Below are 14,863 nucleotides of genomic sequence, written 5' to 3' on the forward strand. Positions count from 1 at the left end.
AGAAGATAATACTAACCTCTGAATCAGTAGTATAGTTATCAGAATCATCATCTAAATGTACTAAATCTAACTCTCCTACATCAGGTCGTAATGGTTTAGGATGTAATTTATGTAAAGTTGGACAAGGAGCTGGACAATCATTAGTTTGTGAATCATCAGGATGGGCAGAAGATTCTACAACAAAAATAATTTTGTAAAAAATAATATTGTCTAAGAATTCATTACGTAGTGATAAAAACACTACAATTTTTTTTTTTGAGGGAACCACAGACGTCTGATTGAAAATTTGAATGTTACAAATTGATGCTAGACATAAAAAGTTTTAAAAATCTCTTAAGCTAAATATGGAAGATTAGTTATTTATTTTTGCCTCAGAAAATAAATCATAAAAATATAAATACTATGAATGATTATAGAATATCTTATCAACTATATGCTGTGAAATGAATGACTTTTAGAGACATTGTACATATGGAAAGACAGATACTGACCAGAAGTAGCACCATTGTCACCAGAAGTTTGATTTCTTGAGATCTCTAGACATAATCTCTGTAAAAAACAGTGTAATTATCATATCATTGTCAGTATTTCTATCTTATAAATATAAAACTTCTTTCAATTTATCACCAGTAACTTGAAGAAGCTTTTTCAATAGATTACTATTTCAACAAAACTTTGACAGCAAACAGTGGGCTTATTTATCTTAGTCACTTTTAATAGTAATCATACACTAAAAAGTCATTACTTGATCTCGAAAGATCATACAAATGTTAGTCAGACTACTATTTCCATCTTGAATGAGCTAGTATTTGTAAACTATACATACTTACCTCTTTCAGATCTAATATTTGTTGAGCTGATTGAGACTGTGCTGTCTCTAATTGATTAATATACCTGTAAATATAAAATATAATTAGTTACATATACGTGAATTCATCACACTTCAAAAGATAAACAATTTTTAGTGAAGATTTGCCAAGAGTGTTTTGATTTCATTTCAAAGATACGCAGGTTTTTAGTGGTGTAGATTTGTAAATTTTCAGTGAATAATATGAAAATGGCAAAATAATTTCAGTAACAATTTCTAGTAAAGTGGAATTGGATATCAAAATACATTCTTTCAACATTTCAAAGTTTTCAAATGTATCAAATTCTTACTTTGAGCAAACATGAAATATAAAAAATTATCTTACCATTGCTGGTCCCTTGACTTTTGGTAAAATGTTGGGGCTCTGACCTGGAAATGTAGCACTAAAGTATCATTGGTGGGATCTAGATAGCCTTCATTTACTAACAGATCTAAACGGAAGAATCTATTATAACCCCAACATTCTCCAACTTCAAAATCAGAAGCAAATTCTCTGACAATATTTTTACTGGTATCTCTGGAAGCCTGGTGAACCATTTCTACTCTATACTCATATCTATAATGAAAATATAATATGAAATGACATGAAATTCTATATACATCCTTAGTAATCCAGTTTAGGCTAAAACATGCAGTGTGCAATGAGGGAAATTTTTCCAGGTAATAAGAAAGTCAACAAAGATTGAAGTAAAATATAGCTATTATGCTATTTAAGCATATGAATACAGTGAAATCAAAGTTTCTTTTACTTACTTGGAAGTTTCAGGTAATCCTTGAGATAATTCTAGAAAAACAGATAAATAATGACCTCTTACAACACCATTACCATCCTACAATTCCAAGATTAATTAAATCAGTGAAAAACATTATCATTAAAATTGGAAAGTTTCTTTCTTTCACACTTGCTGTAATGATTCAGACATAAATACCAGTTACTCATATGTTTGTATGAAGGAAGGCCACAAAAATAATCTGAACTGTAATGTCTTGGGCCTTGAAAAATAGAAATCAACAAAGATGCATGTATCACACTTCTACTGTAATAGTAGATTGACATACCAATTGATGTACTCGTGGCAAGCGTGCATTTTGTTTTTAGCATATTATCCTGATTTTTGGCCAATCACTGCATGGAAGTGTTCTCACTAAATTTCCTTTACCACTTCACCTAACAGATTCATTCATTAGAAACATTTCTTAGATTAAACAAATTTTAAAGTATAATACGTACAGGATAGACCTTTAACCTCCATGCTAAACCAGAAACATTTAATGGTGGACTGTAAACAGGATCAGCACGTTGACGTAGTAAACTAAAATTCTTCATTTCAAATGTACTAGTATCATACTGAGGAACTATTTCACTGAAATTGAGAGGCAAAATATCAGCCAATAATTGAATGATTGTGGTTTTATTAAAGAGTAATGTCATGGTGATATGAGAATAAATGAAAGAGATGAGGTATAACAATCATAATATGTGATTATTTTAGTATGTATTGATAAATTTCACTTCTGCAATCTGTCATCTTTTCCTGTTAAAGTCATTATTTTTATATCTAATGAAATATATGAATTCCAATCAAGTTAATGGTTACAAACCTATTGAAATCGGCTTGAACTGGTGTTGTTACGAAAGATGACCTTTGACCTCTATGAACTTGTCGAAATATTTCCATCATATCTTTAAATTGTTGTATAAGATGACTCTTGCTGCGTGTTGTTAGGTCTGTATTAGCACGTTGAATGATTGTTTCTAAAACTTCAGTTTCATGACTTAACCTTGTTCTTTGACCTATATGAGACGAAATTCTGTAGTTTTCTCATGGGTATTTTGAAGTCTATTTCTAAACAAAATTCAAACTAATCAAACAAAACACATGCAATGAAAATTTTGAAACTTTTTTGATGATACTATATCACTAAATAAACCAACTGACAGATAGCAGAATGCCTCAAATTTTGAATCATAAATATTTTGAAACATTGCCTACTACAAGACAGAAGCTGAAATTGATGTTAAATGAAGCTCTTCATAATACCATACAATACACAAGGAGAAGAGGTTCGCTTGGACAGTAGCATAGGACTAAAAAAAATCTGTCAACACAGATGTTGGATTTATTGTCCCATTTAAAGCTTTTTCCATTTTAAACCCTCTCATTGACATTCAGTTATAAAATCCAATGGGTCATTCACGATATTCAGGTTAAAAAATTAAGTAACACAATCATTAAAAACCGTCACTAACCCATTAGAGTGAGTAATTTACTCTTCATCTGTGATTCTAATCTAGCTATCATCAATTCTACAGCATTCCTAATTTCTCTCACTCTTTCATCTTTAGCATTCTTTACACTCTCTATATTATGTTCCTGTAATTTATAAGAAAGTGGATGACATCCAAATATTCCACATCAAATTAGTCAAAACTTGTTGAGTCTGATGCAAGTCCTAAGAATTGTGTCAAACACTGTATATTCTGAAGCATGTGCTAAGAATTGTCAAAAACTATAGATTCTGAAGCATGTCCAAAGAATTGTGTCAATATCTTAAATTCTAAAGAATTTTGATAGGATGGACAGATGAACATGGGTTTCTAGTCTACATAGAAAGATGTGGTTGTATAATAAAAGTAATTATTGCTAATAGTTAGCTCAAAGACTCATAGACGGGATATGGTTTTAGGACCCAAGACTTTCATTCAGATTTTCAAAATATATCTTGTCCTGCATAAAGTTATTAGAAACTCATAACTAGCAACTAGTAAAAGAATAGTCCTGAATAGATCAGCATTAAATCCACAAAACACAAAATGAAATAATTTCATACCACATCTTGAACCAAGCTGATTAATTCAATATGGCGCCTTTTAACTTGATTGAGTTCATCAGTTAATTTCTTAGCATGTTCTTCATAAACACCATCTAATGGTTTAAAGGTGTGGCCAGAATGCTAAAACAAAAGGACACACATATATTTTTTTAGAAGGACAGCGTGCGTCAGTTTCATTAAAATGGAATTAAGGATTTAATACTTCCTCCCAGTGTTCAACACGGGGTTTTTACTTATCCTCAATGATGCAAATATATCAATACATACTTGGTCAATTCACACATACTACCACTCTAATAGAATTTTTAAAACACTTAAAGTTACATAGATGGAATATATATTGACCAATAATTGAATGGTCACACTGATGAGTAGCTTTAAGGATAATCAACAAAACATATCAACCAAGATAATTCAATTATATTGGAAAATAATATCACCACTTACTGTGCCACCCCATAGAGCACACTGATGACAAATACATTCTTTACAAGTTAAACAATATACACTTAATTTCTCCTTATGTTCTTCACACCTGCAAAAAATCAGAAGATTTAACTGGAATATCAAATAATCATAATAGGATATAGCGCAAATATGACATAAGTAAAATGAGTGAATAAAAGTGCTTTATACCAAATAAATTGAGCATTGAAGATTACAAAGTTTGTTTGAGTTCTACAGGCTACTTACTGATTACTCTCAGAAGAAACATCAGAAGGTGGTGCTGGTACAAACTGTTGTAATGTATCCAGCTGATTAGTAACTTCTTCTGCCCATCGACAATTAACCAGCTCATGTAGGTGAAGAGATGCTCTGAAATAAATCATTATCAAGAATTAGTCCTCCAGAAAGGCTCAGTTTCATCTCAAATCCAATCAAAATTTTGTTGGTTCAATTCTGTAAGCTTATAGACTGTTTTCTTTTCTTTTTGCATGAGAATTCAACCATTTAAACCTTTTGACCATATGTTACTTATTCAGAAACATTTTGCTTACTGGTCTTCACATAATTCCAATTTAGGGCCTAGAGCTGAGATTTTAAAGTGAAGCCTTAAAACTCTACCTGCAATGTGGACATTGAGATCTCTGCTCAGTTAACCATCTCTACAAAAGACAAATCAATCTAATTGGTACAATGAATCAAATGAGGTTACATGTCTAGAAAGTTATATTAAAGATGAAATTGATGTAACATTAGAAGTATTCATATTGTGGCTTCAAGGTTTTATAGTTTACAAAAGTTATGCCAACTTCCATTACAACTACAACTATTATCAAAATTATTTCTCTGGAAGTAATGCTTGTGACCGGCCTTAATAGTTAATAAATATTTTTTTAAAATATGGATACTCACCCTTATACATGCGAAACAGCACAGTTTGGAACAATGAGGACACAATCTTGCATCTCTCAATCTTTCCATACAGATGAAACATCGAAATACCTCTGCCAAACACTAAATTAAAAAAAGCAGGCATATAAAAAGTAAGTCTTTTAAGATAGCCAAGTGGTTCAAGGCCAGATTTGGCACAATTTGCAAAATATCAGCACAAAGTTACTTCTGAAAGGCGTAGATGGCCTTAGCACAGTTCTTGAGGTTAGGATGATGAGCATGGCAACACATGCCAAGATTGCTTATTTCAAATGTCAAATCACTAGACCATATATTTCTATTCACCAGGCCGAAGAAGAGAAGAAATTTGGAAAAGAAATGACACTGACAGAAAAATTTCAATACAAACGTCAAACATTGGTCTGGGAGTAATGTGTTACAAATAAGTCAACCAAAATACCTCAACAGTGTTTTCTTCTAAACGCTTTTCGCCCCCAGTTGCCATATTGGAGAGACAGAATCAAAACTTTCAAAACTCTCTCATTTCATGACTTTTGATCGAGGATCAATCGAATTTTAGTACTTGTTTTTTTTCTTCTCGAAAACGGAAATACAAAACTTTACAGAAACGGAGCGCAGCAATCTTAAGCTTATTTGTGATTGGATGAAATTCGTTTATCTTTTGACAACCGAATAATTGAAGACTACCGAAGACTGCTAAAATAATTTATTATAGATTATGAAGGTCTGAATTTCATGAAACAATTTATAAATGAAATTGACCTGGCATGTCCGATATCGATAATGTTCATTAAAATAAAGTAGGCCTAGTCTGCGCCTTGTTAGAAAAATTGGAACCTACAGAAGTTACATGGTTATATATCTAAGTCTATTGGCGTAGTTCTTTTTTAAAATGAAAATTTGACATATGATTTGCTTACAATAAGATAAAAAAAAAACGTAGGCCTTCGTTGAAGTAAAGATAACTGAAATTTCGCTCATTGACGTCACCAAATACATCCATTTATAAATACTGAGGGGAGTTATATGGGGATTTGAAATCGAGCTATCTTTTTGAAGCTCTTAAATTGTTTTATACATGAATTCTAAAATTTTGAATACCTGATTAAGTTACTAGGCCTACAACAGTAAAAAGCCAACAGAAAAATTGACACTCCTCCAATAAAAAAATTAGATTACATCTATAAAACTGTGTGAAATTTCTGACTGCAGGGAATATAGCAATTAGTTAATGTAAAATATTTTCACTATTTTAGTTTAGCATAATATTTATCGTCTACCACGATTCCAATTGCTCTATATGCTTTTTGCGACGCTGTACAATGCTGACAGATTCAACTCCACATAATAAAGCAGACATTAAAGAATTGCAATGGATTTTTTGGTCAGTATATTTTGTTTATGTCTATTGTTTGATCATTATTTACTGTCTTACTGTATATTATGAAGAGTCCATGTTAGATTAGACTAATTGTCTGTGTAATAATGGAGTAATATATCATGAAGGCCTGACTTTCATGTCTGCTCATGTGCTGTATAAATACAAGCTTAGCCTACAAGTATGAAAAAGAGCTTTCAGATATACAGCACTACTCCGCTCCGATCCCCTGTATAGTAGTAATATTAGTGCTTTCAGATTTACTGTACTGCGGAGCAAAGTGGAGTAGTTCTGTAAATCTGAAAGCACTATTATTACTCTTATATGATCATACCTTAAACGGTTTGTTATTTAAGCTAAATCATAACTCTTAAAATTCATTTTCTGTGAGTTTATAAATGAAATAACCCACATTAAATGAGCGAAACGAAATCACATCAAATTACTCTCGTTAACGATTCTGCATAACCTAGGTCTTCTCCTCAAAATTGTGATTTATAAGTTAACCACGAAAGAGAAATCATGATTAATGATAAACAATGTTTTAAAAAATACCAATGTTTTAAAAAATACCACTTATCAAGAAAAGGGACCACTGATAGTTTGTGAATGTTTATATTATCTGAAAATAAACCATTCGACCTGTATCAAGGACCTACTTATCTGCACATGCAACCTTGAAAGGGTGTTTGAAAATCCAAGATATCAGAATGGTTGATGCTAGTATGTAAAAGGTTGCATTGACGATCATGCCACTGTGCGAAGGGGTGTGTCACCTAATTTTCCTTGCAGATATTCAATACGTATATCATTAATTGGTACTGATAATGTTATACTGTATGTTGTTAGTCTTTCCATTGAAAGAAGCTATATTTGAATGTGTTAAGAATAACCTTCGTGATGTTAATTAGTAGGTTGCTTTGATATCAGACTTTTTGTTCGGAAAGAAAGACATCTAATTACCCAAGTTAATGAGTTTTAATCAATATGGCAGTGGCTTTCATACGTACTTCATATCCTACATGGCTTATTAATGGTGCAAATACACAGATACATTTAATATACCCAAATACCCAAGCTACGTTTCCTTAATCGCTGTCTAGGTTCTACAGAATGGACACGAATATTTTCGTAAAAATATGGAATCGAACTGCAAAAAATTATAAAATCTTTCCGGTTAGAGGTCGGTTGCTGAAGGCCAGCTGAGAATGCAATTTACTAATCCGTTTCTAGAATATTCTGTCACAATTGTGCATAAAAAACACGCACTTTAATCTTTCCTTGCATTGACATAATATATATATAGCATGTTAGAGATATTATGTAAGCCAAGTTTATTTTAGCCTAATGGTAATAGATACGATGGAGTGAAATGTAGAGTGTAAACGGTAATGGATGACATTATCACTCTGGAAGCTGCAGGTTATTGTGGCAACTTAAAAATAAGAAGTACTTCCTGCTGTAGGGCAACTGGAGGATTCCCACTTGATTTAATGAAATTCAGTAGCCTACAAATAAAATAGGCATGGCTATTCCTGATTTTTATAACATAGATGATTTAACGTTGTTACCACCGCCAACCCACACAATTCCCTCCGTTGAAACCTTGTAAATTTATCTTGATCTATAGTTGTGTTTATCCAATCTGTCTTTTGTATTGCGATCAATATATCTGAGGTCAAGATAAAATTACAATGAGAAAAATTCATTCTGTACTGATTCACAAAAACAAATATTTCTGCTGTGTGCCGGCTGCCGTGGATATAGAAAGCGTTAATTCGTATAGAAAGGTTCGTTGAGACTGATATTGTTTTTTTTATTGTATTTTTAAATGAAGACAAATGTCGTTTTGTCTGATACAGACTTTGGATTTGTATTTGAATGTACGTGGGATTACTTTTGTAATTTATGAAAAATCAGCTTACTGTTTCTTCTATAAACACTATTCAATCAAATTTATAAAAACAATATCGGTAATTCAGCACTGACCCAGGGTGCAAAAGATCACATCATTAATTTAGCGTTCATTAGATCACACCATTTACCTAGTGTTCAATAGAGCACATCATTTACCTAGTGTCCATATAGAGCACATCATTTACCTAGTTTCCAATAGAGCACATCATTTACCCAGTGTTCAATAGAGCACATCATTTACCTAGTGTTCAATAGAGCACATCATTTACCCAGTGTTCAATAGAGCACATCATTTACCGAGTGTTCAATAGAGCACATCATTTACCGAGTGTCCATATAGAGCATATCATTTACCGAGTGTTCAATAGAGCACATCATTTACCTAGTGTTCAATAGAGCACGTCATTTACCTAGTGTCCAATAGAGCACATCATTTACCTAGTGTTCAATAGAGCACATCATTTACCCAGTGTTCAATAGAGCACATCATTTACCTAGTGTCCATATAGAGCATATCATTTACCGAGTGTTCAGTAGAGCACATCATTTACCTAGTGTTCAGTAGAGCACATCATTTGCCTAGTGTCCAAATAGAGCAAATCATTTACCTAGTGTTCAGTAGAGCACATCATTTGCCTAGTGTCCAAATAGAGCAAATCATTTACCTAGTGTTCAATAGAGCACATCATTTACCTAGTGTCCATATAGAGCACATCAGATCGGATCCCAGAACGCTCGACCATTTACATTACACAAAATTCAACCGTTCCGTTCTGAGAGCGAATAAATTGGGTAATGTAAAAGGGGTTTCAGACCCATTCATTTGCCCTTGAGAACCTAAAGCATTTTGTAAAACGCCTGTATGGTTTAACAGAGGAAATATCTTATTTCTCCATTGACTATACAGCTGATTTTAATGTATGTTCAGTTATTATTGACGGTTATACTGACGGTTATACTTGTAATGAAAAGTTATCAGGATTTCTATAACCTTACATTATATCTTTTAGGTTTGTTAATCAGACTTTTATATTGAAAAAAGCTTCCAATAAACTAGTGATTATCGTCAATAATCGATTGATAAGGCATTCCCTCGGGAAACCAGCGCGTGTGACAGCGATAGAAGACACTGGTTTATAACTCCATCTTGAACGAGTAATAAGGTTCCTGTCTACTGAGAAATTGCTTCGTTAGTTCGGTAATAACATACTATTCTGGAGGCTTTTAACATTTTCTGCTGTAACTGCCTTCGGGTAGATTTTTATAATTAGATCTTACATACTGTGAATTCTTACATTAAAATTCCCGTTTAACCACTATTGGTGAGGAAACTCAGCTGGCTGTATTTTAACTAATATGTACCATAGTTTTATAGACTAGGTTTTATAACAGATAGTGAAGGCTTAACCTTTTAACGTTGTTTAACTGTGTTGTTGATCTTAGTTATAGGATAAGCTGGTATTTTTACAGGATAAGCTGACTGAAGCTTTTAAACTATATATAATATTTGGAATACAGCAGGTTGTATTAGGAACTATAATATTTTCTATATTTCCATAAATGTTTTGTAAATGATTAATAACAATTATTTGATATGTTACAGGAAATGAAACTACCGAGGGATTTGTTGTTAAAACTGTGATAGAATATGATCTAAATGCCAACTACACTCTAATTAGAAATAAAAATTGACAAAAATAATACTTTTGTCGATAAATACGGTTGCCATAGTTTCTGTAGTGTTGTGGAGTACAAAATCGTTTTCTGGAACACACAAACCTTGAACAATTCGGATAAATACATGCATTGTGTTAAAAAAAATGTGTTTACAATTACTTATTTTGGAAAATAAATGATATTTAAGAAAGAAATTGGAAATTCTGTTATGATTTGAACAATAATTGTGATTTAAAAGCTTGTTGACTCTGTGACATGTCTGATGATGTATAAATTCTCTTGAAGTCAAGTATTCAGTGTTCTTTAATCATGCCGGCATTAGCACAAGAGGCTTTGATTCACGTTGCTAATGGAACACTATTCCACAATGGAGACAGCAATCCTACGTTACTTGTTAATGGAACTTTGATCCAGATTCAGTTAAAGAAAACAGTCCGTGATAGTCAGCTAAATGAATTACTATATGTTATCATTGTGATAATGTTTTACGCTACTGCGTTAATGACATTAATTATCACCCAAATTAAACGACAAAGACGGGAAGGAGTGGAAGTGGATTATTATGACGAATATCTTCAAAGAAATTCTCAAGTAAAAAAGACTTGTCATACTGCCACTGAAGTATTAAATAAAACCGACAAACAGAAAGGCGGACGTTCCCCCAGACCAGATCATTCCCTCGGATTTAAACAGGAGCTTGCAGGACCATCAAAATTAAACCTACAGAGAGAAAGATCTCCTATTTTAGAAAGCATTCCAGATGAAGGTACTTGAATGATATTTCTGACCTTTTCAATGTGAACAACAATATCGTGACAGTATCAGAAGTAGCTTTATGTTGTCATCATCTTGTATTATCTGTGATGAATAGATTCAAATGAAGCCTTTTCAGATTTAAGACGAAAATTCGACCTTCGATGTTTCTCACTGACAGAGGACAAAAAAGGATAATACTCAGAATAAGGATAATATGTAAAATATACTGTATCACATAGAAATTGATGTATTTTGTGCACTGAATTGAATTGCTCTTGTTAAATGTTTCTATAAATATTGCTTCTCATAGTTTACCTATACCTACTGTTTCTACCTAAAAAATATTAACTTTTCGTCTTTATTTAGATTGAAATTAAACCAAAAATAACATTTTAAAGTATTTTCAAGCAATATATCTTATAAGTTACTGATGACACAGTTTTGATATGCTGAAGAACCTCAAAAACTCAACTCAAGTTCTCACTCAGTTTCATTAAAATGTAACAAAATAAAAAGAGTAATTTTTAACCAGCAGCTGTTTTCTATATAGATTTGAGTATAAATTATTAAGGAGGCTATGTATATTTATTGTGGAAATACGTCATAGGAACTTAAAAGAGCTGGCGGAAAAGTTCTAACTTTGAGAGGCTCATACCAGGTCGATCGTTTTCTTCCTTTCCAAAATTACACACTTTTGTCAAAGTTGCTGCAAAATCTTGCTGCAGGTCAACAAAGTATTTTCTGAAGGCTCCTTAAAAAAGATTAGAAACGGGTGGAATCTGTGGGGCAAAACAGGGCTTTCAAATCAAGGGCATAATTTATATTTTACACTCAAAGGATGCCAGGAAACTGACACGTTTCTGATCCGCGGTCAAGAGCTTTGGCTTTGGGCAGGTTCACAAGATGGTCCGATACAAAGACAAACTTTGTTTCAGGCTGAGTGAGATATCGATTAGAACTTTGAAATAACCTTTGTATGTAAAAAAACAAAGATAGATCAGTATATCAAATAGTTAATTTACGTTCCGATATCTGTGTATCGTTGTGGTATATCAAGTTATTCTGTTTCTATTGTTTTCCATCTAACTGAAAAATTGAATCCCTCCCTGTTATTTTTGTCACGTATTAATGATGTGTTATTAAATTATATATTGTTATCTAATGTTACAATATTTTCCTATAATAAACCTAAATTATTTATATAATGTTGTTATTATGTTAACAGACTAGGTGTATATAAATAATATATTAAATCACTCATTAACAGATTGATATTGTGTAATATCAGCTATTTGATTAGAGTAATGGATAATCAGACTTGGTAATAAATAATTCAAGCAATTACGATTCTATTGTTTGATAGAAAAACAAACTTCAATAATTAAGATGACGATTTTCGCAGTAAACTGAGACGTGACATGCTCGACTTTCCAGAATATCTATACTGCTTTTAGGAGATTGAATGTAACAATTCATTAAAAAAAAATAAAGTCGATAGTTTGTTTCTTTGATATTTTTAGACCTTTTCAGTTTTTACCAACATTACCTGTGATATAGGATGACATCCCCTCCCCTACCGACTCACTGATATCAATGAAAATCATAAATTCGATAAGTCTTTTTCACTTTTTTTTGCTCTGATGGTGATTGCTTTGGTATAGCTTTTTTCTTCTACATTGTTTGTAGAGTTGTAGAATTCCTGGTTATTTATTACTTGCATCGTTTATAATAGTAAAATCATTCTATGCCATCAGGTCTAACTTGGAATTCAGAGGTGTTATCCAGGAATGAAATAAATAAAGTTTTACGTCATATATACTTTTTATTGACAAGATTGCAGCGGGGCAGCGGCATAAGTCTTCCTGTTTTTCGACTTAAAACTGTCGAGGGATCTTGCACAGCCTGCAGCACATGGGGCCTCGGTGTATTGTCCCAGGCTGACTACTAGAAGAGGTGGTATCTGTCATCGGCCAGAATGACTTTATCCAGAAATAATATCGTAAATGTATTACATCTACAGAATTATGCTTCATGCTCAGGCTGTTCAAGATTTAATAACACCATACGTTATATTCTACAATCGTTGTTGCTTTCCATTCTAATCTCAACCTCTATTGACCTCTATTGTATGGAATCAGAAATAAAGATCAAGAAATGAATTTCAATCGTCACAATCAAAACGAAATTCGTGGTGCCTCTGGTGGAGTTAATTTGTTAATACTTCGGCACCATGTATGAGTTATATTCTAATATCGTTGATACTTTCAACCCGATTGACGTGTATTGTATGGAATCAGAAATAAAGATAATTGAATCGAGAGAATTAGTAATAAATGTTGAAGAAAGCAATTGTTCTATTGATTTTTACACTGTGAAATATTGAAGTAAAGTAATTGACTTCAGTAACGAACAAGTTGACAATTTGACTTGTGAATATAAATCAACACATTGGCTTCTCTATCCTCTTTCATTTCCGTGTTACTGAACAATAAATATTTTCACATTATTTTAAAACACATCAAATGACACTTTATATGCATACATCTTCTGTACATGCAAATAGGCTACCATGTCATCACTTCGATTTCAGAGAGTACAAATCACTGTCACTGCGTGAAATTCTGAGTAACATCGTGTATATGGTTCTGTTTTGACATTTCTATATTTCATGTAAGACCTACAACTGTAGCGGTTTAATAGGATGCTAAAATGATGTGCTCGTAAAATCACATGAAATCATTATATTACTTAATACTCTTACTCTTCTACATGATATTTAATCAATTTTGATGAACAACGTTTTTACCTTACAATATAATAACCAAAGACAATGTTTAAGCATATACGCATTTTATGGTTATATTATGCTACAGCATCTATTTTTATACGTTGTTTCTTATAATACTTTTACCAAATTTTTTTTTTATGTCAGTCGACAGTCATGGACCTTTCAAACTTCCATCCAAAATTATAAGTATCTTTGATAAGTGATGAGATAAATGCATCGTGCATTGAGTAAATTTGAAATGATTAGTCACAGAATTGTCATATTTGTCAATAATATTGTGATGTCGACCATAAAGTTTTTTTCAAAATTTGGACAAGACTTGCTTAAGAAGCACAAAAATGTCTCCTATTTTGTTTTGGGGAGGGGGGAAACACTAATGAAGTCACAGTTCTAAAAGAAGTGTATAACTAAGAGTTAAATTTTCATGTTGGTGATATTAACTCTTCTTCCAACTGTCTCGATCTTACCGCTACTGGGCGTGGGCGTATATTGCGTGCCGACAGTCATTGATATGCCTCTATTTTGTATGCTCATTCAAAAATACGATTTATGCAAGCCTTATATCTTTTATCATGTATAAACTAACGCTTAAACCAAATGATTCCAGATTGTGTAGTTTTATGGGGTCTGTAGCCTAATTTTATATTAGTGGAAATAAAATTAGAGTCTAGATAATCAAAGCTACTAATTTAGCGTCCCTAACAACAATCAATAAACGTCACAATACTGTAGTTGTCATGCACTCAATAGTAAATTTTTACCGTTACCCCTGTCTATTGTGTGTTTATTATTGACACAGATTATCTCGTTAAAAGGTTATTTGTATTGTTAAAAACTACAAAAATATCTTCATAATTATATAAAAAAGGAGATCTCCTCCAGGACCTACCCACATATTCTTCACAACTCAGGTAAAGTAAAATATTTTCTAATTTTCTTGTTCTGAATGATCAAATTACTGTTTCTTAGTCTAAGTAGATTAAAGATATTCGTGGATGTGGGTCACGAAATATATAGCATATAGACACTACCCATCGGCCTATATCTATTTTATAAAATTACGCGTATAGATCTTGATATTTCTTTAAAAAAGAAATCCGGGGCAGAAGGACTACCTAGCCATCATGGATGGAAGATTTTGAGTTATTTTGTCCTAATATTCACATCGCCTCTCCTCTACGTTTCACTCTCGAAAGGGGAACTTATAGCCTAGTTGTGATTGGATTTAGACATGTTAGATTAAACTTATTGATGAGATAGACAATACAATGAGGTTGATAGGCATATA

The 14,863-nt window shown here is 32.4% G+C and overlaps 2 protein-coding genes across 2 annotated transcripts; one reads left to right on the forward strand and one right to left on the reverse strand.

Annotated features, from left to right (window-relative positions):
• Positions 1-429: 429 nt before the first annotated feature.
• On the reverse strand, positions 430-5,158 carry LOTGIDRAFT_128738 (hypothetical protein; the record flags this gene model as incomplete). The annotated part of the gene is made up of 12 exons (XM_009064442.1): positions 430-549; positions 831-894; positions 1,194-1,424; positions 1,622-1,698; positions 2,100-2,232; positions 2,471-2,663; positions 3,120-3,243; positions 3,701-3,823; positions 4,151-4,238; positions 4,397-4,519; positions 4,769-4,809; positions 5,060-5,158. Coding segments are annotated over 12 exons (1,416 nt in total), but the record flags the coding sequence as incomplete, so codon positions are not given.
• A 5,182-nt stretch (positions 5,159-10,340) lies between these two features.
• Positions 10,341-10,805, forward strand: LOTGIDRAFT_166987 (hypothetical protein; the record flags this gene model as incomplete). The annotated part of the gene is made up of 1 exon (XM_009064443.1): positions 10,341-10,805. The coding sequence occupies one exon, from the start codon at positions 10,341-10,343 to the stop codon at positions 10,803-10,805; it is 465 nt and encodes a 154-aa protein (XP_009062691.1).
• Between the last annotated feature and the right edge of the window lie 4,058 nt (positions 10,806-14,863).

Source organism: Lottia gigantea (genome assembly GCF_000327385.1).
Source record: "Lottia gigantea unplaced genomic scaffold LOTGIsca_62, whole genome shotgun sequence".
Classification (NCBI taxonomy): domain Eukaryota; kingdom Metazoa; phylum Mollusca; class Gastropoda; family Lottiidae; genus Lottia; species Lottia gigantea.